Below are 26,903 nucleotides of genomic sequence, written 5' to 3'. Positions count from 1 at the left end.
ACATTGTCAAATTGAAATAGTCGTCATATTTCGTCTTTATGTATGTTGCATGGCGCATAGTTTCCGACGGATTTTTATCGCTCATCCACACAAATAACTGATTTGGAAAACTGAAATAAATGGATTAGTTATCAGTGCTACTGGTTCGTTACAACGTAACCAAGATTCTACCTCCTTGGCACCCCGTCGTTGTCTAGTATTCGATGAACTACGGCAGAAGCTGAATGTCGCAGTTTCTTATCAGTGGTTACCATGCAAGGAGCAGAACAAGACTGTTCCGTTAAATAGGATGATTGCTGAGTTTCAAATGCCAACAGTATAATATGTTTTCTCGCGAAGACTTTCTGTAACAAAAGGTTTTAGGTATAAAAGGCCTTACTTGGGTTTTATCAAATACTTTTGGTTGGGGAGCGGTTTTCTGGCTTTTTCGAGCCCCAATTTCGAGCCCTCTTACAAACCTACGTTATAGGGCTATAGGCCAACATTTTTGTTTAATACTTGTTGATTTAAAATAAAACTAAGCGGTTCGTTCGTGTAGTTTTTTTAGGACTATTGCATCTTAACAAATGCAAAACAAGCGCTGTAATAATTAAAATTATATCAAACGTACTTAAATCGTATCTTCTGAACACTTGTGGCGGGTCATGAATAATCAACTAAAGTTTGGCACGCGTGTCAGGGGTTTCCGGTCCCTGGTCAAACAAATAGTGCGAAAAAAGGTTTGCCGCGCGAGGTTCTTGACTATAAGTTTTGATTAACGTAACCTTTTAATCCAATTAACTACACCAAACTTGTTGTACCTGATGTGAAACGTTCATGTTGGCTTTCCATAGCTGTTGCATCAACTCATCCTTTTCCAAATTGCTTTTACTTGGCGGCAACCACCCAAGTTGATTGACTCCACCAAATCGCAATATTTGACTTCCAACTACACTCCAATCGTCGTACGTAGGCCAAAGCCACCAAACTCTGTCTACTCTTTTACTCCACGTTGGCGAATATATCGCGAAGTACACTCCGAAGTTGAGAAGCACAAAACTGCACCATATAAACCCCAGTGTTCGCCAATCCATCCTACACAGAGCGCCCAGTAGCCTACAAACCAGGAGTCTTGCAGCGCGTTTGGGTGCATACTTCATTAACAGTGTTAAGAACTGAGTAAGGAATAACCTAAAACTGTTAATGGTATACATTAACTTGAACGTGCCAAGCCAGCAAGTCAAACCGAAAAGGCAGGCTGTAGAATGGAGGAAGCGATCAACGGTTGCTGTTGAAGCAATATCAGTGGCAAATGAAACTCGTCATTTCCTTGCGTTTATAGCTCTGCTATATTCAATTGAAACGGGACGTTTGACGAATAGTAGTTGAATTAATCTTCAATCAGAACTCATTAAAAATTTCTCGGGCATAACAAAACAGTGAAAACGCTTGGGCGACTCATATTCAACCTTCAGCAATGAGTTTTACGTGACCCTAACTATTTAGCACCTGAAACCATGGTCCGGCAGAAATTTTTCCAGGGGTGGTCCAATTTTGACAAAAACACACCTGCAGGGATATAATATCAAGTAATTGTGTACACAGGGCACAAAATATATGCAGTAGATTTGCGTCAACGATGAAAAATCCCCGTACAGCCACGCAACTAGGAACCATTTTGTCCCTGTAAAACGCATAATGACGGCAGAGGCTATGGAAACAACACCAGATACGTAAACAATGCACACATCGGTAAAGTCGCTTGTTTAGACATTTGCTTCGACTATGTCAACCTCTCTTCTTAGAGCATTATTGTTTGTCAGTCATCACGTTTTTCGAGAAAATGTTGTAATTTTGCGGCACTTTGACATTCCAGGGGATGGGCAAATGCTCCCTCTTGCCCCTACGTACCGGAGCCCATGCCTGAAACGCTTATTTATTAATATGAAAAGTAATGTGTAATTTCAAAACAAAAACATATCAAAAATTGTTTACTAAAGTAGGACTGCATCAAATCAAAACAACACAGTGTATAGGTTAAAGATCACCAGTCTAACGTTGGACGTTACGCATTAAGTCTAATATGATTTGATGTTCCAGCTTGACGCTTTCAATGCAAAGAGACGCCAACGTGTGTTGTGGGTTTGGGACCAGTAAGAGATAAAAGAGGTCGACCCAACGTCGGCGAATTGTCACCCAATAGCGAAGGCCCCACACGTGTTGTCAATTTCTTTGTCCTGAAAGGTATGTTGCCGTTGCTGAGCGAATTCGTCCCATTTATCGGTGGCAAACGTCTCGGCGTACCTGGAGCACTTAAAACGCTATTTTCAATAAAAGATGTTTCCCGGTGAGCAGGTTGATTTAAAACTAAACGAGGTTCATTAGGTTTATCAGGCATGGCAGGCAAAGTGGTATGAGGGTTGCTGATTGTTCCTACTGAAGAAGCTGTTTTGGGCTTTCGACAAAGAAAGTACACTAAACCCACAAGTCCAGCTATGAAAACCGTTCCGCCAACAATTGATCCAATCAGGGCCCCTGTAAAGCTGCAACAAGTGAAAACGTATACTTAACACCAACCTACAATCGCCTCAAACAAACGATATAAGTTAACCAAAATAACCAAAATATTAGGCCCCACAAGGCCTGATTCGCTTGCATAACTTTCCGAACTAGGGCTGTAAAAAAAATTGTTTGATTATTTGCAATTTGTAAATAATTATTTGAAAATTTATCAAATAATTTTTTACACATTTCAAATAATCAAACAATTTTTTGTTATGCAGTAAACCTTGAAATATGTGCAAAATCAATTTACTTGAACACATTGGTGACATTTTTATGGATTGCGGTTACACAGAAGCACTGCACCATATGTTTTCAGCCTTATATGAATGTTCTTTAACGCGTTTTCCTAAAACTGTTGGATTAAAAAGCATGACAATGTACTGTTCATTCCAGTATTAGTTACACTCACGAATAATTAAAGTTATTTAAGCAAGCAAATAAAATGTTATAGATTACAATTCAATTCAACAATTATCCAAAAAAGCTGTTGAAATAAAGTGAAACAATACACATGGAAAACACACGGTTTTGCCAAATTACGGAATAACTGAGCATGTCTCTATCTGTATTAATTTGTTATTTTAAACAGAAAAAAGTAGCATAGGTTTAATGACTAAGAGCTTGCGAAATTCGTTTAGTAATTTCAACTATCCGTATTTAATAATGACTCTGGGCCTTATGTATCAGGTGTTTTAAATTATTTGAATTAGTTGGTTATTGGATTTGAAAGGAAAAAAAATATTTGATTATTTGAAAAATTAAAAACCTTTATTTGATAACAGCCCTATTCCGAACTGTAGGACGAAGCTTTTCAGCAGTCTTTTGTGTGGTAATAATTGTTAAAAAATAACACAAAAACTGCTTGAAGCTTTACAAACATAGATTTTATACTACAATGATTTTTACACAAATCAGTTCTACATAGTTACAAATCATGTGGTTTATTGAAATCTATAGTCGAGAAGTTGATACTTTTGTTGGTTGCTACTTTAAACTTACTCCGGCGTTTCTGTACTTGTTGTTGCCGTTGTATTAGGAAGTGATGTTTGGTTGGACGTTGTTGCAGGGCGAGATGTTGTGTCACAAGACGGTTCCTCACTTTCTGCTTTTGAGCAAGTCAAAGAGTCCAATGAAATAAACGGGATGTTGCATGGGTGACAGGAGAGAGGATTACAGGAGTTACTCTCTGCAGTGGAAGACGCATCAGCAGATACAGAGTATAAGAACCGGGCTCCTGCATCAAGTTCGGGCAATCTGCTACTTGATATTTCAACGCTTGATGCCGTTGCAGAGGCTTCTAGTGCAATCTTAATGCAAATATATTTATATGTTGTTTGTTTAGCATTGATTGGACTCCGCCTTTAGAAGGTTTGGCCCCTAACAGAAGAGCGATCAAGAGTACACGGTGTTAACTACAAATGTAATAAGTGCGGTTTTACAACTTGGATTAGAAATTATAACATGTTGATCACTCGAATATATGAAATGAACAAACATTTCGTCCAACCTGTTGCATATTTGATTTTGTTCAACTGTTGTAAAGGCATACAAAATACTAAGTTGGACTATGCAACTGGGTGGACAACTCAAAGATTTGTAACGAAATTTTATTGCATACATTCCAGCTCCGTAGCGACATCTTGTGGAATTAAAAAAACAAACATTGACAATATTTTACTAAAGACATTATGGTACCGTCAAGTTTCCTAGCGGAGGAATTGCCACCACTGATATAGGTGTGTTTGATAACATTTCGTTTGGGGCAACGTCCGTTGTTAAACTGCTAAAAGTGTAGTTTAAACAAATATCTGAAAATAAATACAAATATGTACAAGATACAATATAAATTCAAATGAATTGAGAAAAACCTGATGTAGTGCAGCATGGTTTTCTTTCAATATCCCCATCACACTCTGTGTACCACAATTCCCATTCGGCTTCATTTTGCACAGAGATCGGTCCAGTGTATTGGTTATACGATACAACCTGCAACAACTTGCAAACCTGTCACTGTGTCAAATTGCAATCAATTTTGCTCATCGCAAAAAAAACGTTGAATACAGACTAAAGGTCATGTTTGTTTGTATTTTTATTGTTAGGCTGTGGCTTCCAATAAATTTTGTTGCTGAAAGTCTGTGTAAATTGCACTTGTTCGAGCGCTAACTGCCTTCAATATATAAACTGTCATTATATATTGTATAAAGCAATATAACAAACTTCGAAGCAATTGCGTACGAAACCAAATTGGAAGCAAACAACAAAACGGCCTTAGAAGAACTGGCTAGGCACACGCGGTTTCCAGAAGGCTCTGAAGCGCCAGAAACAGGGCTTACAACGACCAAAAAGAAACAAACGAAGCACACTTGCCGTGTGACGGGCACACGCTGATTAATTATAGCGTCCTAAGTTAGGACTCCTAACGGCAAGGAATGCTTGAGAAAGGCAATGACAGGGATAAATCAGTATTAACTCTAGTGCAAGTATGTGATTACAAAATGCGCTTAAGGTTAAATTTAGACGTACTGATTCTGTTTAAAAAGATACGATGATGCCCAACAATTTTGGGTGATGTATATCTTTCCCAAAGAGGGTGAAATGAAAAGACTTCATAAGTTTACAGTAATTTTAATACATGTCAGTAATCCTTAACGTTGAATTACTATAGTGGCTCGTTATATTACAAATTTGTGAACAGTTTCTACTTACCCTAACTTTGAATCTTTGGAATGTAAGTATATGACTCCTAAGCGGATCAGTGTTCAACAAAAGCCAGAAATGTTCGCCTCTTGTTGTATCGTAACTGCGAAAAGAAGCGCATGTTATTCCCATGTTAACCCTTTAACTGCCACGGGCGCATAAATGCGCATGGAGACATGCCTCGTTGTTAGCAGCGACAAAAATCGTATTAGTGCGAATTTTTTTTCCAACTGGGGTGCGTTGGAAAGCTTATGCATATTGGCTTCAATTTATTTGAAAAAAATGATATGTTAGTATTTAAAAAAAATTAATTACAGTAAGGAGAAAGTGAAAATTTAGAAAAAAACATGTTTTTTTCAAATTTTTGTTTTTGAGCCGTTTTTTGATATTTTACGCTTGACTGATTCACAGACAGCTGCTTGGAGTTGATTTCAGGGCTTTGCGTGCGTGTTGCGGCCATCTTTGTTTACAATTTGATATGTGTGCAGCTGAATTGGGCTTGAAAGTGGGTAGTTAGGGCCTGTAAATTTGCCTTGATTTGCTTGAATATACAACTGTATGAGTCAGTTTAGCTTTATTATTAGTGGTGACAACAGTTATTTATCAAGAAAACAACTGTTGCAGAAGCACTTTGACTTTGGAAGTTGGTGCTTGCTGACCTATATTATGATTGTATCTGGCCCACAAATGCATTTACATTTGTCAAATGATGAGGAGATGTGGCCTCACGAATGGACAACAAATACAGAAGAATCAATGCAAAGTACCTTGGGAAGGCTTGAAATTGTGTTTTTTCTGCAAACTTATATGCAATGTGTTTACAAATTTTACATGTTGTGGTGTAATAATACATAATAAACTTTCCATTTAAAAAAACTTGTGAATGCATTATGTGTGTACAGCTGGTTGGTAAACATTATAATAAGTCAGTGAAATGTCAAATTAGCCAATAAATATCATTGAAAACAAGTTCCATATACATTAATTTTATTATTTAATACTGTAGAATAACAAACTGAAAGTAATGATTATGACGTCATGAGCTAATTAATGACGTAATCAAAATAACACAGATAAAATTTTGTAACGAAGTGTTTGTAAAACAACTTGTAACTAATAATTGTAACGAAAAACATCAATAAACTGCAATTTCATGAAAAAATAGAATTAAAATGACGTCATTTCATAGGTGATGACGTCATCGAAATTTTTTTTATCTTAAAATTGTAGAAAATTATATACCCAACAACTTTCCCAGAGAAAGTTTTTGCCTATCTTCTATCGATTTTGCATAAAACCTAAAAGAGCAAGAGCATGTCTAAACATCATTTTTTGTCAAAACTAATTCGGCAGTTAAAGGGTTAAAATGAAATTAGCACGTATTTATACCTGCTGGTAGTTTGCCCTTCCAAAGCACTCTTTCGATTGATTTGCTGGTTAGGTCCAACCTCAAGAGCAAATTTAACATTTGTGCTATCGGTTGGGTTTATAACGGGTTCAAGCTGATTTAAATCGTCCAAAGCCGGCAAATCAACAGTTGTTTCGCTTCCCAAAACATTCAGGGTCAGCAGTAATCCAGCATAGGAGAATAACGTGTCGTTTGGCGGTGAAATAGACGTAAGCTGCAAGACGTACATTAAACAGTGCCAAATATACATAAAATGCAAAAGTTTGATTGGACAAAATACCTGGTAAATGCCCGGTGTATTGCAAACCACCAACCAGTCAGCTGTGGAGCTCGGAAAAAGAATCGTTCTGTTTTCATTGAGTCGATTTAAAGACGTCAAATAGCCGCCGTCAATCGCAACTTCTCCAATTTCACACTCGCCTCCCTGTATTGTCAGGCGCAACGTGTTGTTGGAACCTCCGTTGACGAGTCTTGAAACGAGACAATACATAGTTTTATTGAAATGAGACCCCAGTCCTGAAGCCGTGACGTGTTATTATTATTAACTTGCCAAACGGAAATGGATTGTTATCAATTAAAGCGTTGGCCTTTGTATGTGCTGCTTTTTGAAACCAAAGATCTTCAGCGTTTCAAGCTATCAACATACGAACGTAAAAAAAGGTTTTATAAAGGTAATAAAGCCCGAACCCAATTGTGCTTTTGTATTGGCAATGCTGCTGACGAGTTGTCATAACTACGAACTTGCAGTCGATTCCTGATGCAACAATTAAGAAGTCAACCTTAAATAACATGTTTATATTTTCAGACTTCTTGGGGTCTGATGGCAATCGCATTAACCTTTCTTATGAAAACAACGTATTACCAACTTTGGACTGTTAACTAAACCTATTGTCACGGTCAAATTCCGCTGTGGGACGACGACATAAGGTTTGCAAACTTGTATGTACCTGAAAACCGTGCACCTGTGTATCTATGCTGCTAAGGAACAAACCTATATAGGCGCTGTTTAATTAATACCTGAAACGTTTAATTTGGCCAGTGTCGATTGTCAAAACAGGGTGAAGAATGCCATTCGTGGTGAAATAATCAATTCCGTTGGCAGGATCCCTCAAACACGCGATATCCATTGAATTCCTACAACAATTAGACATGCAAAATGTCAACTCCCAAAAAGTACAATAAAACTTACCAGAAATCCGGCATTTCCCTTGTGGTTGCATTAAGTGAATATTGCAAAGTTGATTGAAACAACAACTGGATATCATGTTCACAATGATCAGGACACGAAACGGCGTATAACGCATCAGGAATTGTTCCACCGGTATTGGAAACAGTTCGATTGACGTCTTCAATTATTAACATTCCATTCATCCCGCTGTCAGCCTGAATCAACAATTCTTGATTTCCATACAACTTTGTTATTGGTTTTCTTTCAAACCCAAACAAACCTGCTTTGTGGCAAATCCCTGCGCGAGAGTTCGATACATAAAAGTACCAGGTCTTCTGCTGTTGCCCCACGCAATATTAAGAACACTGATAAATATGCCTTCTTTGTTTACATGGTTCTTTAACATTAATGAAACAACATTAGTTTAACGTTTAGCAGGATAACACAAACTTATATTTACAATAGCACTGAAGTGATCCATTTGGGCACCGAAAATATGAAGTTGGGTGCAATTTTCTGAAATGCTGGCAGTGCAATCCTGGCCAGAGACACTGCTAAGATGGCAACACCAAGCTGTGGAGTTCGTTGATCCATAGTGCCTCTACCAGGAAACAAAACAGAGGAAAATATAACTTTGAGGGAGATATCATGATATCATGATTTATCAAGGCTCACCAAAATAAGCGTGGTGTTAATATCATTGACAGCAACACGTATAGTTGGCCCAGCAAGTAGGGTTGGGATATTGGATAGAATATTATTGTGTCGCAAAACAAGACGATCAATGGTCAATGAAGCCACAGTGATGGTTTCTCGCCTCACGTACAGATTAGTGTCACTTTCGAGGAACTGTACAGGCTGCTGGAATTCTTCACCTCCTACAGTTCAATAAAATAATTAAAACACATGCACTTTTACGAATACCTGTTGACTGACTTTTGTTACACGAATAAACTTATGTACATGCAGTATCTCTACGGTTCGTTATAGCTAGTCTTTACCTGAAAGGGTGCACTGAGCTTGCACCAAATCAGTCAATGCCATCACCACAGTCAGAATCACAGCTCTCTGCATATTTGGATATGTCCAGTTGATTTAACAAGTCGCAAGGTCCGCTAAAGAAACTGACTGAAGTAGTCGAGAATGTTTTGACTTATGTCGGACATTCGATCCCTCCCTATTGCTTGTACGACCAATAAAAATGTCAGGTAGCGCCAATGGAAACATAAGCGAGGGTATTAATTACAGGGAATTCTCCAATGAAGACAAAGCAAATGTTGCCAAAATTGTTCGCAAGATGTGCCAAGTGCCTATGTTTTTCCCACTAGTATTATCACAATCAATGTAGCAACATTTAATGTTATTATCAAAGTTAATCATTGACTTCAGTATTTGGGAAAATGTTTAACCACCCACAGATAGGTAAGAAATAATAGAAATCTATTGTTATTTTTTAAATAAAGATTTCAAATTAATTTTATAAAAACATACTCTGACGCAATTCAATGCCTGAAAAGGCACCAGTTTTGTTTATGAGCATGACGTTGCGTAATATAAGAACATGTGGCACCTAAGGGAAGATACTTCTGAAATTACATTCCACAGTTTAATAAGTACCACTTAAGGTTTAAGTCTACGACCTTAGATGATTGTTTCCCATCTTGGTAAAGACGTTAGGCCAACGTTTTGTAATGTTCAAAATGCAATTGAGAATTTACTATACACGTTTTGTAAGTTGGGTGCATAAAGACTTTCTGTGTTTCTTGGAAACCAAACCAAAAATCTAGTGTATACATTTCAAAGTTGTAATATTCCGATTTCCGCTGTTTTTAACGCGTAACTTTATATTAGTCCAATAAAACAAAAAAAATAATTGAAGTCCCTGATCCAAAAGGCTAAAGGGTTCAGTTTAGGCCCAACACCAACAATTAAACAATCAGCCGCAAACGCCACAAGTTGCCTATAATTCAGATTGTACAGAGGTTGATCGCATCAAACAAAAGAAGACTACCGTAGAATAAAAGATACAACTGGGTGCCCATCAGCAGAAGCCAAAACATTCAAAGGAATAGGCGGAGCAGCCTGTTCTTTGTTCATTGATGTCAACCACGGGAATTTAAAGTCACCTATTAAAACACCCGAATGTTATACGCCAATAATTTAAAATATTTCTGCAAAGGTCAGTGCCGGATTAAGGGTCTGCTAGCCTGTAGGCACATTTTATAAGTGGCCCCAAAATCAGGGTTGCCAACTGAAAAATTAGAATTATCAGTGTTGCCAAATCATTTAAAGAGGCCTAGATTTTTGACTGGCTTGTAGGCACGTGCCTACTTTGCCTAATGGTTAATCCAGCACTGGCAAAGGTAAATACGAACTTCTATTACATCAAACTGTTTTTTCGGCTTACATGAAAAATGCTAGCCAGCTTCTTATTTGTTTCATTGACACCAGGTTCGAAATACTTGCAGTCACGTGAAATTGTAACAAACAAGTTAGATGGCGTAACCAGACGTGGAAATACAAAGGTTATTTCTAAATTCGTTTTAACTTGTCTTTATTGGAATAAAACCTTAAAGGGTGGCGCCGAACGTACGACTGTTTCTTACCGAGGCTTTACAGCTAGTATGTTTCGTACAACATATTAATTTCAATCAGCAATTGAGAGCTATAAACGCAGATAGACTTTCCGCGAATCACGCTTCTAAGCAATGAAATGTGTAAAATTTAAAATATTAAGAAATATCATAATGCATTTTTTGTTAAGTATTTTTTATGAGCCTCAAATGCAAAGTTGTTACTACAGCTCAAGCCCTAAATACACTTGTTTTTTGCAGTTCATGTCATTAGTTGTTTGTTTTGTAGATTTGATTGTAGCAGGTTGATTTCAGGGTTTTCTGCTTTGCTCGTTGTTCTGTTACATTCACATGTGATTGTTTTTTTAAATCACACTGGCAGAATAAAGCAGAAATACACGATCTGATTTAAATCAGGCTTTGCAGAAGATCTCATTCAATCCTGCCCCTGGGACGATGGCAAATCAATGGGAAGATTTGCGAAGACAAGCAAGGAGGCTGGAAAATGAGTTCATCATGTGATCACATGATTGAAACCATGGCGATGGAGACTGAACAACTTCTCGCAAAATTGACTGGAATGAATGATCGAAGCTCAGAACACCTTGAATGGACAAGTTCGTCCAACCCAGCTATGATGCACACAATACAAAGGGACAGAGATATTCCACAAGATTACAACTATGAATTTCGTAAGACTCGTTCAAATATTCTTTCAAATTTAATAAGACTCGTTCAAATATTTCTTTAAATTTAATAAGACTCGTTCAAGTTCAAGCCTTAAATAAACTTGTTCGTGCTCTCGAGCACCATCTGGCGCAGTGGTTCTCAACTGGTGGTCCATAAACCAGCATTGGTCCAATGAGTTTTTGGGTGGTCTACTGAATTATATTTTGTAGGAAATTTAAAATTGGTTAGTTGCATATAATTAATTGAATATCCAGTGCGAAAAAAACTTTTCCAAGTTACTGTCCTTCCGTTGTTACTTTTTGTTGTACTTGTTGTAATCTCTCCTTAAAATTAAATTATGTATTGATAGAATATATTTAAGCCAACATGCTTGCTGTCGATGCTTTCTCTATCCTTATTTAACAATGCAGAGGTCCACGATATTTATTTAATTGGACTTTCATTGCCTGAAACGAGTTGGATTCATTGCCTGAAACGAGTTGAGAACCAATAATCTAGCGCAATGGTTCTTAAGCTGTTTCCTTGCTGCACCCCCTTTCAAATCACCAACCAATTTTCGCACCCCTTCTGTAATTGCTTAAATAACAAAACCATTGTAATTTAATTTCATCCCCCGCACCCCCTAGGAACAGTTCTCGCACCCCTTGGTGGTGCATGCACCCCTGGTTAAGAACCCATGATCTAGCGTATTAAAATGTTTCTCTCTTTAAAAGGAATTCAATACAGTTTACTTATTATACAGAGAAAAACTACAGAATACTAGTCGCGGACGGTCTCAAAACCGGGCAAAATGTAAAGAATTTATCCCACAAGTTTTGTTGTTTTTATATATTTTTATTGTTTATGCGTACTCAATCTCTTCTTGCAACGAACCACTTGACATGCAGTAAAGCAGGTAAGATATCTGATTTCTCACATGTGCGTTGGTATTCAAGTTTCTAGAGCTGAAGACGACCTGTATAGGACGTTGAAACGTCGGAATAAAGTTACATTTGCCAGAAGAGCTCTACAAACTTGATATTATGCCTGGCAGCAATAGCATATAGTGCGTTGGTTTTGTATTAAAAAAATGTTCATTAAACTCATTGGTCTCACGATGTGTGACTACCAAAAATGCACTCACCGCATTTCTATAAAAGTACATGCATATGGTTCTATTGTGTTTCGGAATCATTTTTATCCTCGTATCCAGCAAAAATCCATTACATGATTTATGCTGAGACGCATATACGAGCTGCCTGTCATCATCGCCGACTTGAGTACGGTCTTTCTAAAACGAGCGCAAGAAAAATGTCACTCTCGTTCATACATTGCAACCGAATCCCATGAATCTTCAAAATCATCGTCATCAAGTTCAAAGTCGTCACTGTCTTCTTCATCATCCGATGTCCCGGATCCCTTCTTTGAGCGGGATCTTAACTCGGTAAGTGAGTCGGAGTCGGATCCGTTCGAGTTCGGAGCTCCGTCAGATTCATCTCCTTCTCCCATTGCGTTTCTAATAACGATAAAAACAGTGCTTCGTTGTGATATTGCCATGTAGTGTTTGTCACTGGCAGTGAATTATATAGACTAAAGTCTATACACTTAGCATTGGCGCTTGTGCAATTTACTCCAGGAGCTGAGAGATAAATTAAGAGCTGAAAGATATATGTAATTTGGTTTGAGTATATGTAATTTCGCTCCGTTATAGTCGTATACCAGCACCATTTTATTAAAATAATCACGTTGAAAAAAGTTGAAAAAAAAGATTTGCAAAATCAAGTATGAAAATAAAGCGGTAAAAAGCAAAATCAAGTATGAAAATAAAGCGGTAAAAAGCAAAATCAAGTATGAAAATAAAGCGGTAAAAAGGAAAAGAGTAAAAACAACCAATAGTGTACACGTACACATAGTGTACGCTTGGTTTGAAATAACACAGCGCGTGTGACCTCAAATAAAGTGCCACCTTGGTTGAGCAAAAAAAGCAAACTAATTGAGTAAGAGAAAGGTTTTAATTAAGTCAACTTACTTGATGTCAAACATATTGTTTTGGTCGTCAAACAACTCTGCGCTATTCAAGCTCACATCCCCACCAGATTCGCTTCCAGAATCGCCTCCATCCGAGTCCTCATCGATACTTACTCCATCACCGTGCTCCTCATAACCCTCTATAAATTTAAACAAAACGGAATTAAAAAAGCTGTATGAATATAAAAGTTAAAAATACATAAGTTCGCAACATGTAATAAGATTCCTTAATGGTGTTAAACATAAAGGTTCTTAAAAGGAACTTAGAAAAATAAGTCTAATAACACAGTTTGCCATAAGTATGCGTAAACAAAAACGTCTCCAAATAATTCAGTAAAAAATTAGGTATTTTTATTTTCACCACGTTTTCAATAATTGTCTGCAATGCTTAGTGTTAGGTCTGTGAGCAGTATCACTAAGGTAATTCATGACCATCTGTCATGCAACCCTAATAGTGAAATATCGACAAATCGTCAATCGCAGTGTTACCTATTAGCCTTATAAGCCCAACTGATTTTTCAAGAGGCCGACGGCGGTTTTAATAGCTCCTGCGCTTGCCAAATGAAATCGAATCGAATTAGATTGATACAGCAAAAGGCGTTTTGGGGTAAAGACTGATTTTGTGGGATGGTGGGTTGCCTGTCCCACTATAGTAGCTTAAAGCCCCGGTAATAAGTGATAGACATTTTGAAACGACACACGCGTATAAATTATTTATCCTCGAAGGGAGGGCAACGATTTTAGGAGTCCGGCGAGTCGAATTTAAATAAAGCGGTTACATTAAATGGCGAATGGCTTAGAAACCCAAGTGTCAAATAAAATCTTCTCAGGAAATGATCGCGTTCAAATCGATGTCGTCTTTACTAGCGTAAAAACAACATGAACAAGATAAATTTTCGACGGTGTTGTTTGCTTTAATCACACTTAAAGGCTAATTCTTCTCATTTTTTAATAAAGTTAGAAAACGCCTAACTTTCTGTAAATAACAAGAACTACAACAAGAATGTTTGTTTCGGCATCGGGACTGTGAGAAACAACGAGATCTCACAAAAAAAGTTATTGACCAAATTGTCAATATTTAGCCAACCAATGTTTTTTAAATTTTTTGTGTTAAATTGTGTTTAAATTTTAACCAATATACGCTAATCAACTTTAAATGCGTAAAAACACAACTTTCAATTAAACTTCGATGTGCACACAGGCAGTTGGGAAACGACAAATGTTTTTAGTAGTAGTTCAGATTTTCACTGAGTTGCTGTTTTTAAGAAAGACAAGAGCTGACCCCTTCAGCAAAATTGGTGTTAAATTGATTTCACTTCGGTACTTACCACTTTCGTCACCTCCGTCATTTCCATCGTCGTTATCGCTATCTGAACCACCCGAACTCAGCGTCTCACTATCATCGTCCAAGCAGTTAAAGCATTGGAATAAGGCACCTAACCTGCAAACAATACCAAAATATGTTGATATATGTACTGCCATCTGACCCGACAAAAAACCTATACAAATAGTACATGGTAGATGATTTAAAACGGCATGTTAGAAACATCGGCATATTATAATAAAGACTGCTGGAAGTGATAAAAATCTGTTGATGTTAGACTTATGTTTAACTTGTCTTTGCCTAAGTTTTTTCCCATTTTTCAAGCGTATTTGCAGCTTTTGTCGACCATAAAGTTCAAAAATATTCATGTCGTCTGTTTGGTTTAGCAATATCGGATTAAAAGGATTGTCCGATACAACAATGTTTTCCGTCGCTAAATTGCTTACTCGCAGATCGATTATCGATATTCCGATAGCTTTCAATTCAACCTTACAGTTCATGAACTAAGATTCTTAGTTGCGTTCCATACTTTTGCAATTATATCTATGCTTTGGTGTTTCATGCCAAACTGTTTTCGTAAAGGGGCTTCTTTACAGGTAAAGGAAATAATAAGGCTATGTATGAACAGAAACTTTCCCAAATGTTTTAATAAAAAAGAACGTTTTATTTCACCATTTCACAATAAGTTTGTGAGCACTATTACTGTAAGGCATTGTTTTTGCTACGTCCAGCAATAATTTTAAAAAGTATGTATTAACTTACTATTTTGGTTAAAACGCGCTTGGTTAAAAACGCCAAAATTTAAGTAAATTAAAATCCACTTAAAGGTACAGTTCAGTTGAAAGTGGCTTATCAAAATGCAAAGGTACTTTGGAAATGGTTTGTTTTGAAAACGGGAGTTGCCTAATGGGATGTGACAGTTTGAAATTGAGGCGTCTGACCATTCTATTTGGGCTGTCGGATTTCATTATCATTAGATTTCTTTTGTCCTGTCAAGGTATCATTGTGAATAGATCTCCCTGGGGATTGCATAAACGTATGGGCCCCACAGATGGAAACGTTGATTTACTTTATGTTCAATTACTTGAAGCTGCTTTGAGATGATAAGTAAATTGTGTTTCGTGGCAAAGGTTTAGCAAATTAGCGGCATTTACAGGTAAAACAATATTGGTAATCTTAAATCCTTTGCCCTTCTTTTTAAGGCCGTTAGTTGACTTGCATAAAGGCGCAGCTTGACTAAAAAGGGCGATGGTTAAATACAAATGGAAGGTTTATTTTTACTCTAGGCGAGCGAAAGAATGCCTCAACGCATTATGGTCATCATTAGTTTGTCGTCGAGCGACAGTTTTTGCATCAGTTAATATTAGACCGAAATAGGATTAGAACCCACAAGCTAAGTTAATGTCATTTCATCAGGTTTTTGTTCACCACGCCTTAATTAAAATCACGAATTTTTTCCTCACCTAGACTTTGTGCTAAAAGTGCTCGCCAAACTTCGCATCGAGGACCCTCGATAGTGTTTTCCTCTTCCTTGCGAATGATGGTGATGTCTCTTCTCAGTACGGGCCACTGCAGTTGCTCTTGATGGGACATTAGCCTTCTCCAGTGGGGGTTGATTTGCCGTTTCATTTCCCACAGCTTCCAGTTGATAATACCTGGGCCCGGAGTTGGTACTCTTGCGCGTGCATTCCGCGCAAACGCACTCGTAGATCACAGGAAGCTGATTGGGTGTTCTTGTTGAGGCGGAATCGTCCCTTACCACCAAAATTTGCTGCTGCGGTGGTTCGCAACACCCGCACATATAAGTCCATGTACCGGGTCGGACACCGTTGAAGGAACTCACGTCGCATGTCTTTATTTGGTGGGGATCGGTGTAGTTTGAGATGGGGCGTTTCAGGATGGAAGGTCCTGGAGCTTCGTGGAACGCTTTGGGAGAATGTATAAGATGGGACACAGTGCTTTGCTCTGTTGAAATGTAAGTCTCAGAACAGGTTTCTGACACAGTCTGATTGTCGCAATGGTAATGAACTGAGAGATCGTCCGAAGGGGTTTCGTATTTGTCGTAATATTGTTCACCCGTTTCATGATAGCCTTTTGATTTGTAATTGCTTTCAAAGCGTTTGTTTCTTCTGCAACAATCAGAAGAGACTTTAGGACTCCTATGGTCAAATGGCAATCTTTGCTGGATCACGGAATCTTCGAAATAGTCCTCACATTTATTTGTAAGGGCCACGTTGGCAACCACGGCCATTAACCGCTCTTTGCTGGAATCCTCGGGTGGAAGTTGAGACGCGTTTATCCAAAGGGAACCACCTTAAAAATAAATTTAACTTTTATTAAGTTGCTCTAAGCATAAAAACATGAACAACAATAATTTTAATTTTAAAGAAATGGTATATCTAACCTTTAATAGTAAGATTTTTTGATGTTTGATCAGTCACACTTGTCTTTACTTTTCGTCTTTGACGGCTATTAGGTAATGTATCACGAAGAACCGGGCTTTCTACGTTTTGTGCAGATGGCGTGTACTGAGTCTTATGTTCCTGTACTTCCTGTACAATCCTAAGCGGTTTGGGGCGGGGTGGTGTTTCAATTTCCATTGCTCCGTCGCACCAGACGCCGCTGTCCGTAGTCTTTAATGTCGCTCGCTTCTCATCAAGCACAGGATTCTTTGCACCCAGATCGCTAGGCGATGTCGCATTGAGAGCTGTAAGAATCTTTGTCATGTTGCTCATGGCCCGTACTCTTCCTTCCTCTCGGGTTTGTCTTCCCGGACCGGGAGATTTATCCGTGGTTTCCTGACTCAGAAATAAACTGGCCTCTTCAGTAGAAGTGGAAATTTCGTCTGTGCTTTCCGTCCACTTTTTTAGGCGGTAATCTCTCTGCTTCTGGCGTTCCCTCCTGGACGGCGGACGTCGGGACTTTCCGGGTACAATGCGTAGCAGTCTGTTTTCGTGTTCGTTTTGGGGAACTAATTGATTTGCTGTTTCACTTCCAGTGTTCGAGAGTCGTCGCGCCAGTGTCTTAGTGTTACGCCTAAAATAAAAAGATTTACATCGGTTATCTATCAATGAGGCTAAACATCAATAAATGCAAATAAAAAGCAACTTTATTCCCTTACGAAGTCTAGGAAAGAATAGTTGATTCATTTGTGGTAAAATACGTACCAAATCAAAAGGTGCGTTAACGCGAAGAGTAGTTAAACATGAAACAATTTAGCATTTTAGCTAAACATGAGAAACATGGCAGTAAAATGCTTCACAATAGGCCTTTATTATCTTCAAGTCTGTCTCGGCCATGACTTTAAACTTAGCCAAAGCTGCCTACGGTCTATCTGGAAAGACACTTAAGCCACTCAAGACCAACAAAAGCTTCCAGATTATCAAACGTTCAATTTACCTATCTGGAGGCAAAACACAACAACTGAAATAAGGATTTAGGTTTGCTAGGGTTATTACTGTTCTTTGAGTTACGCCTGATTCGCTACGCTGCACATGGCCAACTACATATAATACAATAATAACCTCGCCACCTTTAATTAACACACACTTGGTTCCTGCTCTTTACTTAAGGAAATTAGTACCTGGATAAAACCGTACCTTTTGACCCAATTGAAACCACGTTATGTGGGGGATATAAAGAACGACTGCTAACAACATACATGTAGTCATACTCAACTGTTGCATAATTTATGAAATCGTGTCGGTATTAGCAGCGTATCTACAAAATTATGTCGAACTTCGACTTGTACCCATGGTTTGACACGAAAGATATTAGCTGAAGTTTAATGCGAACAGAAAAAACGTTGTTGTTGTTCTAAGTCCACACCCTCGTGCCACCAAAACTATAGTTACATTTACGTGATTAACGATTTGTACATAGGCTATTAGACGCAAACGTTTTCAATATATAAATTACAAACATTGTACATTTTAACAAGCAATGATTTAAAGCCTTTATGCAGTGTGGTGCTTTATTGATCACGAAAACAAAGTGGACTAAGCCGTAGTGTATATATGCTAACAACTCATCATGCACAAACATGTAAAAAAACAAAATGTCGCACAAGTCTATTCCACTTACTATTGACCACTAGCTTCCAGCGTTTGATGCAAACACCATTTTGGAACACTTAGCCTGGCCTGATCCACTTACCTGTCAATTAAACTATGCATATACACTTGCAACATGACTTGAACAGTAGCCATCACTGTCTCATAAGTCAACTGTACGACAGGCGGTTGGCACAACAGCACGCTAGGGGCCCTGTGGACCTCATAGAACGTCGATCGAATAACGATAGCTGGGCGAAAGCTTACTGAATTAATCGATCCCGTGCAACTCCAGCGAGACTTGTAGCATGCAAAAACTAAACCTGCCCGCTACTGTTTAATTTAACTTGCGTCCTTGTCGCTTGGATTGTACCGTTTTATAGGATTGAATTTAGCAGCGCAAGACCGCTACAAACTACGCTACTGAAAACGCACCTAAGTTCACTCATACCTGACAACTTTCAAATGTTGAATTCTTCCGTTTTTTGGACTACAAGTTCAAATTAGTTATGCACAAACAATGACTTATATAATGACTCTAACAAAAGTAACCGATAGCAAATTCACTCTAGTCTGAATATCAATGCCGTTAAAAAAAACTAAAATCTTGTTGCACACCAAAATATGCTCAATTTTCAAACGAGAATGAGCTTCGCTACAACGTGTTTGCTTTCAAATGCACATCAATTGAATTCGCATTTTATCACGCAAAAGTTTCGTCCAAACCAGAAAAATTAAGCAAAAAGCAAAACGAACACACACTTACATTTCAGCTTGTTTCTGCGGCGAATCGCTCTTTCGTCTGAGCAACTCATTTCGAAGTTGATCCCATTCGGCCATGGTGAGAAGACAGGACTTCTTCTGATTATTGTGATCGACTCGCTGTCTGCTGTCGCGGTCCCCATTGCACTTGAAGGCAACAATATTGGCAGGTATAGGTCGATGACCTCGCGTTGCGCGCCGCTCCAGCAGTGTACGGTAAAGGTGCGGACAAACTCGTATGTTTTTCGCGTTCTTTGGGTCTCGCAGAGGTGCCAGGCGCTCTCTGGCGTGTGCACTAAGCTGCGCCGACTTGATACGAATCGCAAACGGGCGTCCCTGCCCACGATGTTGCTGTACTTGTAGACTTGGTCCAGGTTTTAACTGCGCGTGGCTACTTGGTGCTTGAGCTTGTCTGTTGTTCGGTCGGGGACACGCGGAGTTCTGGCTTCGATAAGTCATTGCGCTGTGATGAAATGCAGCGCCGGCGAATCGCGACTATGCAGTTATCACACGAAGACAACATACATCAACGTCAAGTACAAGTGACACTCCCTGCTAAGCACTTATCTTAGGACTTCTCAAGTAGTATTAGGAAAGCATACCCCCATAACGCTGTAAAACAAAGCTGTGTAGACTGAGTAATGGTTGTTACTATGTTCGCCGTTGCTTCATTGAACTTATATAATTTGCGGCGGCACGATATGAAAAGTTACCAACGCGACGGCTTAGTTTACCTTATTGCGCGATGGTAGCAACTATACGAAGTAATTTGGAGTTACCTCGGCATTTAAATCTGTTGCTAGTCGACACCATTAGATACGTAGCGCTAATCAATGCATATAATATGGGTAGTGAGACAACAGGCCCACGTAAAAACGGTTAACGATAAGACGCCGAATTATTTTAGAAGGTGTTCGCTCAACCAAAACTGTTGAGGTTTTGCTGGAGAAAAGCGTAAAATAGTATAGTCGTTCCCTTGCCAACACATCTGCATAAATTTTTATCTGGTGTCTATCGGAAAATTATACAAACAAAAAGTTACGACCGTTTTTTTTATTCAGCACGTTATGCTATTGTAGACGCCAGCTAAAACTCGTAAATAGAATCGCATAGAAATAAAACCAAAAATAGAAACCTAGCAAATTTTCTAGTAGGTTACTTAACGCCACAAACAATAGCGGTCGGATCTTCTGCTTCAGACAAGAACCAACAAACTGATCTTAATGATTCTTAATGGTTTGCGCACACTTGGCGCAATCCAATCAAATTTGCCGTTTACAGCCCCTTCGATCTACCTTAGGGTCTCGTGGTTGTAAAAGTGATTGCATCGGTTGGCTGGCTAACATAACTGGCATTGGATTTGACGACCATAATGACTCCCAGATTGCTTCGATAGGATCGATTTAATTGGATTATGCGGAATAAACATGACATTTTCGCGAGCTTAAGGCCGCCGAATACAATGGAAGACAGGCTAATGATACCGATGGTGCTTTATACACGGCCGAACCTTCCAAAATCAAACGACAAAGGAACAACAGTATACGCCTTACGAAAGCGGTCTGCAAATATTATTTTGCACATTGCCTAAAACAAAGTCGCAACGATTCTGAGTGCATTTAAGCAAACTGTCCCCGATATATTTTGTCTTGTGAGAATTTCAAGCTCGGTGTATTAAGTTAAATAGAATGCTCCATAAAACTACGATGCACACACTTGCATTGCCAATATCCAGTTTCTCTGCAGTCAGCCAACTCTACAGTCAGCAAAACCAGGTATAATGTAGCCACTCACTATTTACAAACCTTTATATAATGAAATGTTTAAGGTTACGTCATCCTGTGAAAATAGAAAGCTTATTGAACCTGCGATCCGAAAAAATGCCCTTAAATTTGAAAAGTTTTGATATACCCGTTTAAAATCATGACAAAAAGCGTTTTCTCTAATGCACTTCCAGTGTTTTGTGATAAGCGGGTTTGACAAACGTTTCTAAACCCGATGAAAAAATTCGTTCCAAAATCACCGCTTGGGTTGATTCAAAATTTAACCTCGAAGCCCAAAGCACACAAATCAGAATAAAGTAAAAATAACAATAAAAAAGCAACTCGTAATAGAAAAAAATATTCAAACTATACTGTCATATACGTTTACTTAATAATTTCAATCCGTCGTTTCAAAAAGTCACCTTGCAGAGTTTGGCAAAGTAAACTTGTTTCCAGTACAAAAATAAGCACCAACGAACGCTGTACGTTTCGTAAATCTTTTACACGCGCCAATATTATATAGACACTTTTTTGTTTGCTAATTCGCATATTTTATGTTGAAAAGCTAAATCATCGCTTCCGACCCCGCAGGTCAACACACTCACTGCCTAAAAAGCTGATCTAACATCCCAGAACAACAATTGTTTGGTCTGCGTCGAATCGTTTCCAATTTAACGCATAATTCCAAGCGATTCCCCATGCCATTGTCGTCAAGGCGATCGGCACGAAATCAATCTTGAGTAACAAGGCCCACAGAGAGCACATCAAGCACTAATCAGTAGTTGTGTTGGATAAATTACATTGCTTCGCGCCTTACGGGACGTGATTTAGGAAACGCAACGGGCCCTTGATACACACCTCATTGGTTGGAGAATTTGACTTCTGACACGTGACTGTAACAAGGTAAACCAAAGGTGAAAGTCTTTCCGATGAGTTTTTAATTTGCTGGGTTGAAAGGTAACGTTCGTAGTGGGTCGAACAAGGCCGTAACAGAAGGTGTACGTTGCGAAAACTGATTGAAAAGTATACTTTGATTTTTTAAACATCTTTAACTCATGACCAAGTTTTGCTCATCCAGCAGTAATAAAACTGCTGGATGAGCAATACTTGGTCATACATTATGCCTGGCAGCAATAGCTTATTTCATCTTTAACTCAGTTCAATTCAAATCCAAAAATTTCAGTTTAATTCAAATCCGTTAAAATTTTCAACAAAAGGTCAACAAGATTTTAATCTTGTTTTCGGAAACCAATAGCAAAACAGGGAATGTTAATTCAACCTAAGACGCCCTCCCTCCTTCATTTAATCGTTATAAAGTAACGACATAGCAGGTCAAAGCATTCTTCACATTTGGCCCAAAAGGTTTCACCTATAGCAGAGGTCGGCAACCTTTTTTGCACTGCGGACTATTTTTGAAACTAAAATTTTATCGCGGACCGGTCTTCAAAAAACTACATATATTTAGCAATAAAAACGCCTAAATTAGTTTATCATCCCCGGGATACATGGGCAAAATGTTTAATAGGATTTAACATGAAAACCTAAACGGCCCGGTAACGAACTCCTCGCGGACCGGCGGTTGCCGACCACTGACCTATAGGCTCTAATTTCTACTATGACAAACGGAAATTAAGCAAAATGTTACAGCGACAAACGAAAATCGCATTTAGCAATTGTCTAACACCAATTCCGTAAAACATAGTTTAAATGTGCAATCCCAGTTCAAGTATATTGTTTTCATGCAATCAGCTTTGCGGGAGATCTTTATTAGGTTGCAAAATAGCGAATTTGAGTTCAATAATTATATCAGATTGAGGAAAGAATCCGTCCTTACAACATACCATGCAGCATGTGTACATAGCTTTACCATTACCTCATTGTAATGATCAATACGCAACCACATTATGGCATGTTCGGCATGTCTCTTGTCACTTTGGAACTGTTTCGAGGTTAACGTTACGTGCAGGTTGTTAAACTGCAACTAAGGTCAGACCACTCTTGCGCATCATCTGTGACTTGTTACGTAAGCTCATATAGGTTCGTTGTTTTCTTTATACCGAAGCACTTTTCGGATTTTAAGATTCCACTGTCCGTTTGGGATGGCATGTAAAATCTAACACGTTTGATTGTCTGGTCTGTCCCGGTCGGTAGCTCCCATCCACGTAAAATTAGGTTGGCAGTGCGTATTATTTCATCGCAGTACGTATTGTATCCGTTCAAATAAGGTTTGTAGGCAAAAAGCACCTTTTAAACCAGGGGTGTGCAACCTGCGGTCCGCGGGCCGAATGTGGCCCATTGATTAAGGGTTGTGCGGCCCGCAGAGATGCTTGTGTTTCAAATGTATTGACAAACGAGTCTAACTATAAAACTATTTTTGAGCAGATAAGTGCACTCGTTGCCATTTTTTCTACGACCTGACAATATGCGACTAGAATCACATGCGAATTTTACTTGTAGTTGTTAACTACATGTATATTTGGTATGCAAGAAGGTAAGATCTTCTTGAGGGTGATGGGTTAACAAGGTAGAGAAACCCTCGGAATAGTTTATATAACTAGATTCATCTAAATTGCGCCCTCGGTTACTTTCCTGTAAGCCTGCATTTATTTCCAGGTGAGACGAAATGTTCCATCAAACTAACAAGTTGCAATCATACTTTCTGAATGCGTACACCGCACGTCGTACTCAGATCCTCAGCAGAAAATCAATTTTCAGCGCATAATTTCACATTTCCTCGCGACTTTAGCTATATTTTTGATCAAGATAGGCTTATTATCTTGGACTTGCCGTCTGACTTATCAACAAAACCCGCCCTTTTTCCGTTCTCACGTCGCTAATCTTCACTGTCGAGGCGGTCATGCGCTGCATGAATCACAGAGAGTCGCAAATTAATAACTTAACTTGCATGTTACCACTCAATTATTTACGAGCTGAGTGGCAAACGCACATGGCAATGCAGTCCCAGACCATTGTTCTTTCACTGATGGCGTCGACGTGCGTATGAAACGTGGAAATTTCAAATTCACATGTCAACCATGTTATATCAAAACATATAGGAAGTCATGACCACTTACGAAAGGCAGAATTTGCCAACATATTAACAAACCGCCTGGAAAGAATTTTAATAGGACATTTCTCAGCAACGCCTCTCGGTTCGATATCCTTGAGACTGACTAACACTAAACAAAATGTTCACACATTCACACGATTTGGGAAGACTTACTTTTGTGGTCAAATCTCCAGAGTTTTGAGTGTTAACTAAATTGTCGCCACGGCAGTTCAATCGTGGTGATTCGTGTTCAAATATCGCGATTTATTTATTGGGAAAGGTGTTAAGGTGCGAGGGTTTCGGCAGGTTGAACGCATAGTCTTTGTTGCCATAGAAAGTGTTGGCTGCCTGTAAAGCCGACTTGACTTGGCGAAAAGTAATTTTCATCCATGACATTAACACTGCCCCTTGTCTTAATCCACGGATCTGTTTTCAAGCTGTATAAAACAGCTGGATTGGGTAGAAACGTCACAAACCCATTAGGGTTTTTGCCTCGGCACTTTGTGCTTGTAGTGCCTCGCTTGCATACTGCTCCAACAATTCCCGCTTTTTCCGCCTTAGCAACGCGTCCTCAACGTCCTGTTGCGAGGGAACGGGTACATGGGCCACGAACGGCCGTGCGCCCTCTTGTGTCTCAACTTCGCGAAACTGTAAAACAATCAATCTATAATAGAATTTGTCTGGCTACCACTTGAAAGAGAGGCATATCCAGAGTTTTCTTGAGAAGTCCGGTCGCTTAACTCGTTGTTTTGAATTAGAAACCGGAATAGGCAACCAAACAACCGCTGTGTGACGTGTAAAATAGGTGTTTCATTAGGAAACTTCCCAAATTGAACTGTTGGAGGTACAGATGATTTGTAATGAAATAAGGCTTTAACTAATTGACATCGGTTAATCTTGATCTTTACCTGATACAAGCATTTTTTTGGTCTAAATGAGTGCAGATTAACCAAGGTTTCCTGTATAGAATGTAGAACAGCACGGTGTTTCTTTGATTAAGTTAAGCAACACTACTTTTTCATACCTGAAAGATTTCTTCACCATCTTCGGTTGTTTCTGTTTTAACTTGGCTGTAAATATCACTATCTTCTTCTTCTTTTAAAGGCTCTGCTTCTTTCCATTCCCTTACAGCCTCTGCAACCACTTAAAACACCAACAAAGACATTGTTCAATTTGCTAAGAAGGATTTAATATGTGTGTTTACCTGTTTCTTCAAGCTCTCGTTCAAGAGGAACAATAACACCATCATCCTCATCTCTATATCCATAATAATCAGCATCAATAAATTTCATAAGTTGGCCTCTAGTTTTCTGAGCTTTTTTAGGTGCTAAAAGGTACAAGTATTATATCATTCTAAGTCACTTAAAATAGGGTTAGTATCAAGGTTTCATATCTTACCATCCTTTTGAAATAACTCTCTAACCCCAGGCAAGTCTTTAGCTGCACCAAAATACCTATAGGAAAGTAATAATTGACCAACAAAGGAAATAAACGTACCAACAATTTACGTACTTGTAACCTCTGTTCCCAGGTACCTCTTTGCCATCATGATCCAACATTTTGGGCCCAATTTTTTTGTAATTTGGACCACCAAGCTCAATAATTCGTTCCTCCCAATGTAGTTTCTCTCTCATTAGCTTGTTAATTTCATCATTTAAATCTCTAAGTCTTTATGTCAAAAAAATGAAATTGGAAACCAACAATCCAGAAGAGTTTTAATGAATATTCGCTTACTGAAAATCAGGGAGACCAGCATTTTGAATCTGTGACACTTTTCGTGAAACCTCTCCGATAATTTGTCTTCTCCATTTCTCACATTTTCTCAAACTGTTACAGTGTGTAGCAAGATATGGTCGTCTTTCAACCACTTTGCCCTCCTCAAGTTTCATTTTTCGAAATCGAGCAAGGGCAGTTCTGTTCATTGATAGAAAAAAGCATAATTGAAAATAGTGTAACATGTTTTTAGTGTGCAAACCAACAAAAATATACCAAACAAATTATTTGTGACATGGTTCAGATACTATCAGACCCGAAAACATCACATTGACATACATGAAGTACATTTTTGATTCATTGAATAATAAGTTGTTTATAAATGTTATGGACAGGTTTGTAAAATGGTTTTTAAAAACAATAATGGATTTAAATGCGTGTTTATTTTGAGAAATGTGTGTGTATTATTTTTTGCGTACAAAGTAGGAAAAAAGATACTTACACAGCCTTTTCTGCGCTTCTTGCCTGAAAACAAAAGCAAAAAAGTGACAAACAAACATATTATTACCTATGGCAGGTATAAGCCTATGGCATTAAAAAAACTGCAACATTCGCAAAACTTACGTACCATTTTTATGCAGTGACAGCAGCAGGGTTGTACAAAGAAATGCTGATATACTTCTTTAAAAGTGAAGAAATAGCCGTTAAGAGTTTACCAGAGAAAATACGACTTCAATGAGAAAAATTGTGCACTAAACAAAACTACGTCTGAAAATCAAATCACACATTGGTTCACACCTATCTTACGTACACTCGCAAACAAATAATTTCAAAAACCTAACACTCATCATTATTAAGTCGTGTTTTTACGTCACAGTCGGTAAAAATTGTGATGTTACAAACTTTTAAATTAAATTTGGAATATTGTTTAAGTTTCAAAAATATTCTGCAATTTTTCATCTCACAGAAACGCTTCCAGTTAGAGAATTTGTAAAATCTAGTATGCGTAAAAACACGACAATTACAAACGCAAATGGCGCACGAGAAATATCTTCTTTATTTGTTTCTATGGGACTTGTGACTATTTGAACAAGGAGCTTGTGTACAAATTAGGCCTAAGCGCATTTTTACAATTTTGTCATTTTCAACAACT

General features: G+C 38.4%; 3 protein-coding genes across 3 annotated transcripts; all 3 read right to left on the bottom strand.

Annotated features, from left to right (window-relative positions):
• Positions 1 to 1,478: 1,478 nt before the first annotated feature.
• On the bottom strand, positions 1,479 to 5,384 carry LOC145224202 (uncharacterized). Its single transcript, XM_080090644.1, has 5 exons — positions 5,251 to 5,384; positions 4,413 to 4,530; positions 4,240 to 4,352; positions 3,544 to 3,851; positions 1,479 to 2,522 (listed from the first exon to the last, which is right to left on the bottom strand). The coding sequence occupies exons 1-5, from the start codon at positions 5,371 to 5,373 to the stop codon at positions 2,090 to 2,092; spliced, it is 1,095 nt and encodes a 364-aa protein (XP_079946770.1). The 5' UTR covers positions 5,374 to 5,384; the 3' UTR covers positions 1,479 to 2,089.
• A 6,737-nt stretch (positions 5,385 to 12,121) lies between these two features.
• Positions 12,122 to 24,009, bottom strand: LOC145224169 (uncharacterized). Its single transcript, XM_080090608.1, has 6 exons — positions 19,230 to 24,009; positions 16,816 to 17,447; positions 15,875 to 16,724; positions 14,416 to 14,528; positions 13,089 to 13,227; positions 12,122 to 12,575 (listed from the first exon to the last, which is right to left on the bottom strand). The coding sequence occupies exons 1-6, from the start codon at positions 19,682 to 19,684 to the stop codon at positions 12,374 to 12,376; spliced, it is 2,391 nt and encodes a 796-aa protein (XP_079946734.1). The 5' UTR covers positions 19,685 to 24,009; the 3' UTR covers positions 12,122 to 12,373.
• A 76-nt stretch (positions 24,010 to 24,085) lies between these two features.
• LOC145224170 (pre-mRNA-splicing factor ISY1 homolog) lies at positions 24,086 to 26,532 on the bottom strand. The gene is made up of 8 exons (XM_080090609.1): positions 26,379 to 26,532; positions 26,253 to 26,275; positions 25,772 to 25,951; positions 25,550 to 25,705; positions 25,436 to 25,491; positions 25,242 to 25,364; positions 25,062 to 25,180; positions 24,086 to 24,685 (listed from the first exon to the last, which is right to left on the bottom strand). Exons 1-8 carry the CDS (start codon positions 26,379 to 26,381, stop codon positions 24,506 to 24,508), a joined length of 840 nt encoding a protein of 279 aa, XP_079946735.1. The 5' UTR covers positions 26,382 to 26,532; the 3' UTR covers positions 24,086 to 24,505.
• Positions 26,533 to 26,903: the final 371 nt, after the last annotated feature.

Source organism: Phallusia mammillata, chromosome 4 (assembly GCF_965637545.1).
Source record: "Phallusia mammillata chromosome 4, kaPhaMamm4.hap1.1, whole genome shotgun sequence".
Lineage (NCBI taxonomy): Eukaryota > Metazoa > Chordata > Ascidiacea > Phlebobranchia > Ascidiidae > Phallusia > Phallusia mammillata.
Note: the sequence above shows the minus strand (reverse complement) of the source record. Positions and strands in the feature narration are given on the sequence as shown.

Excerpts from the sequence above, each read along its gene's own strand:
- LOC145224202 (XM_080090644.1), bottom strand. The coding sequence starts at position 5,373 with ATGGGAATAACATGCGCTTCTTTTCGCAGTTACGATACAACAAGAGGC. Across the intron at positions 4,531-5,250 it reads TCCAAAGATTCAAAGTTAGG|GTTGTATCGTATAACCAATA; the intron begins GTAAGTAGAAAC and ends AAGTTGTTGCAG. Across the intron at positions 2,523-3,543 it reads ACAAGTACAGAAACGCCGGA|CTTTACAGGGGCCCTGATTG; the intron begins GTAAGTTTAAAG and ends CACTTGTTGCAG.
- LOC145224170 (XM_080090609.1), bottom strand. Across the intron at positions 25,952-26,252 it reads AGAAGCGCAGAAAAGGCTGT|AACTGCCCTTGCTCGATTTC; the intron begins GTAAGTATCTTT and ends ATCAATGAACAG. Across the intron at positions 25,492-25,549 it reads CCTGGGAACAGAGGTTACAA|GTATTTTGGTGCAGCTAAAG; the intron begins GTACGTAAATTG and ends ACTTTCCTATAG.
- LOC145224169 (XM_080090608.1), bottom strand. The coding sequence starts at position 19,684 with ATGACTTATCGAAGCCAGAACTCCGCGTGTCCCCGACCGAACAACAGA. Across the intron at positions 16,725-16,815 it reads AAAAAATCTTACTATTAAAG|GTGGTTCCCTTTGGATAAAC; the intron begins GTTAGATATACC and ends TTTATTTTTAAG. Across the intron at positions 13,228-14,415 it reads TGACGGAGGTGACGAAAGTG|AGGGTTATGAGGAGCACGGT; the intron begins GTAAGTACCGAA and ends TTAAATTTATAG.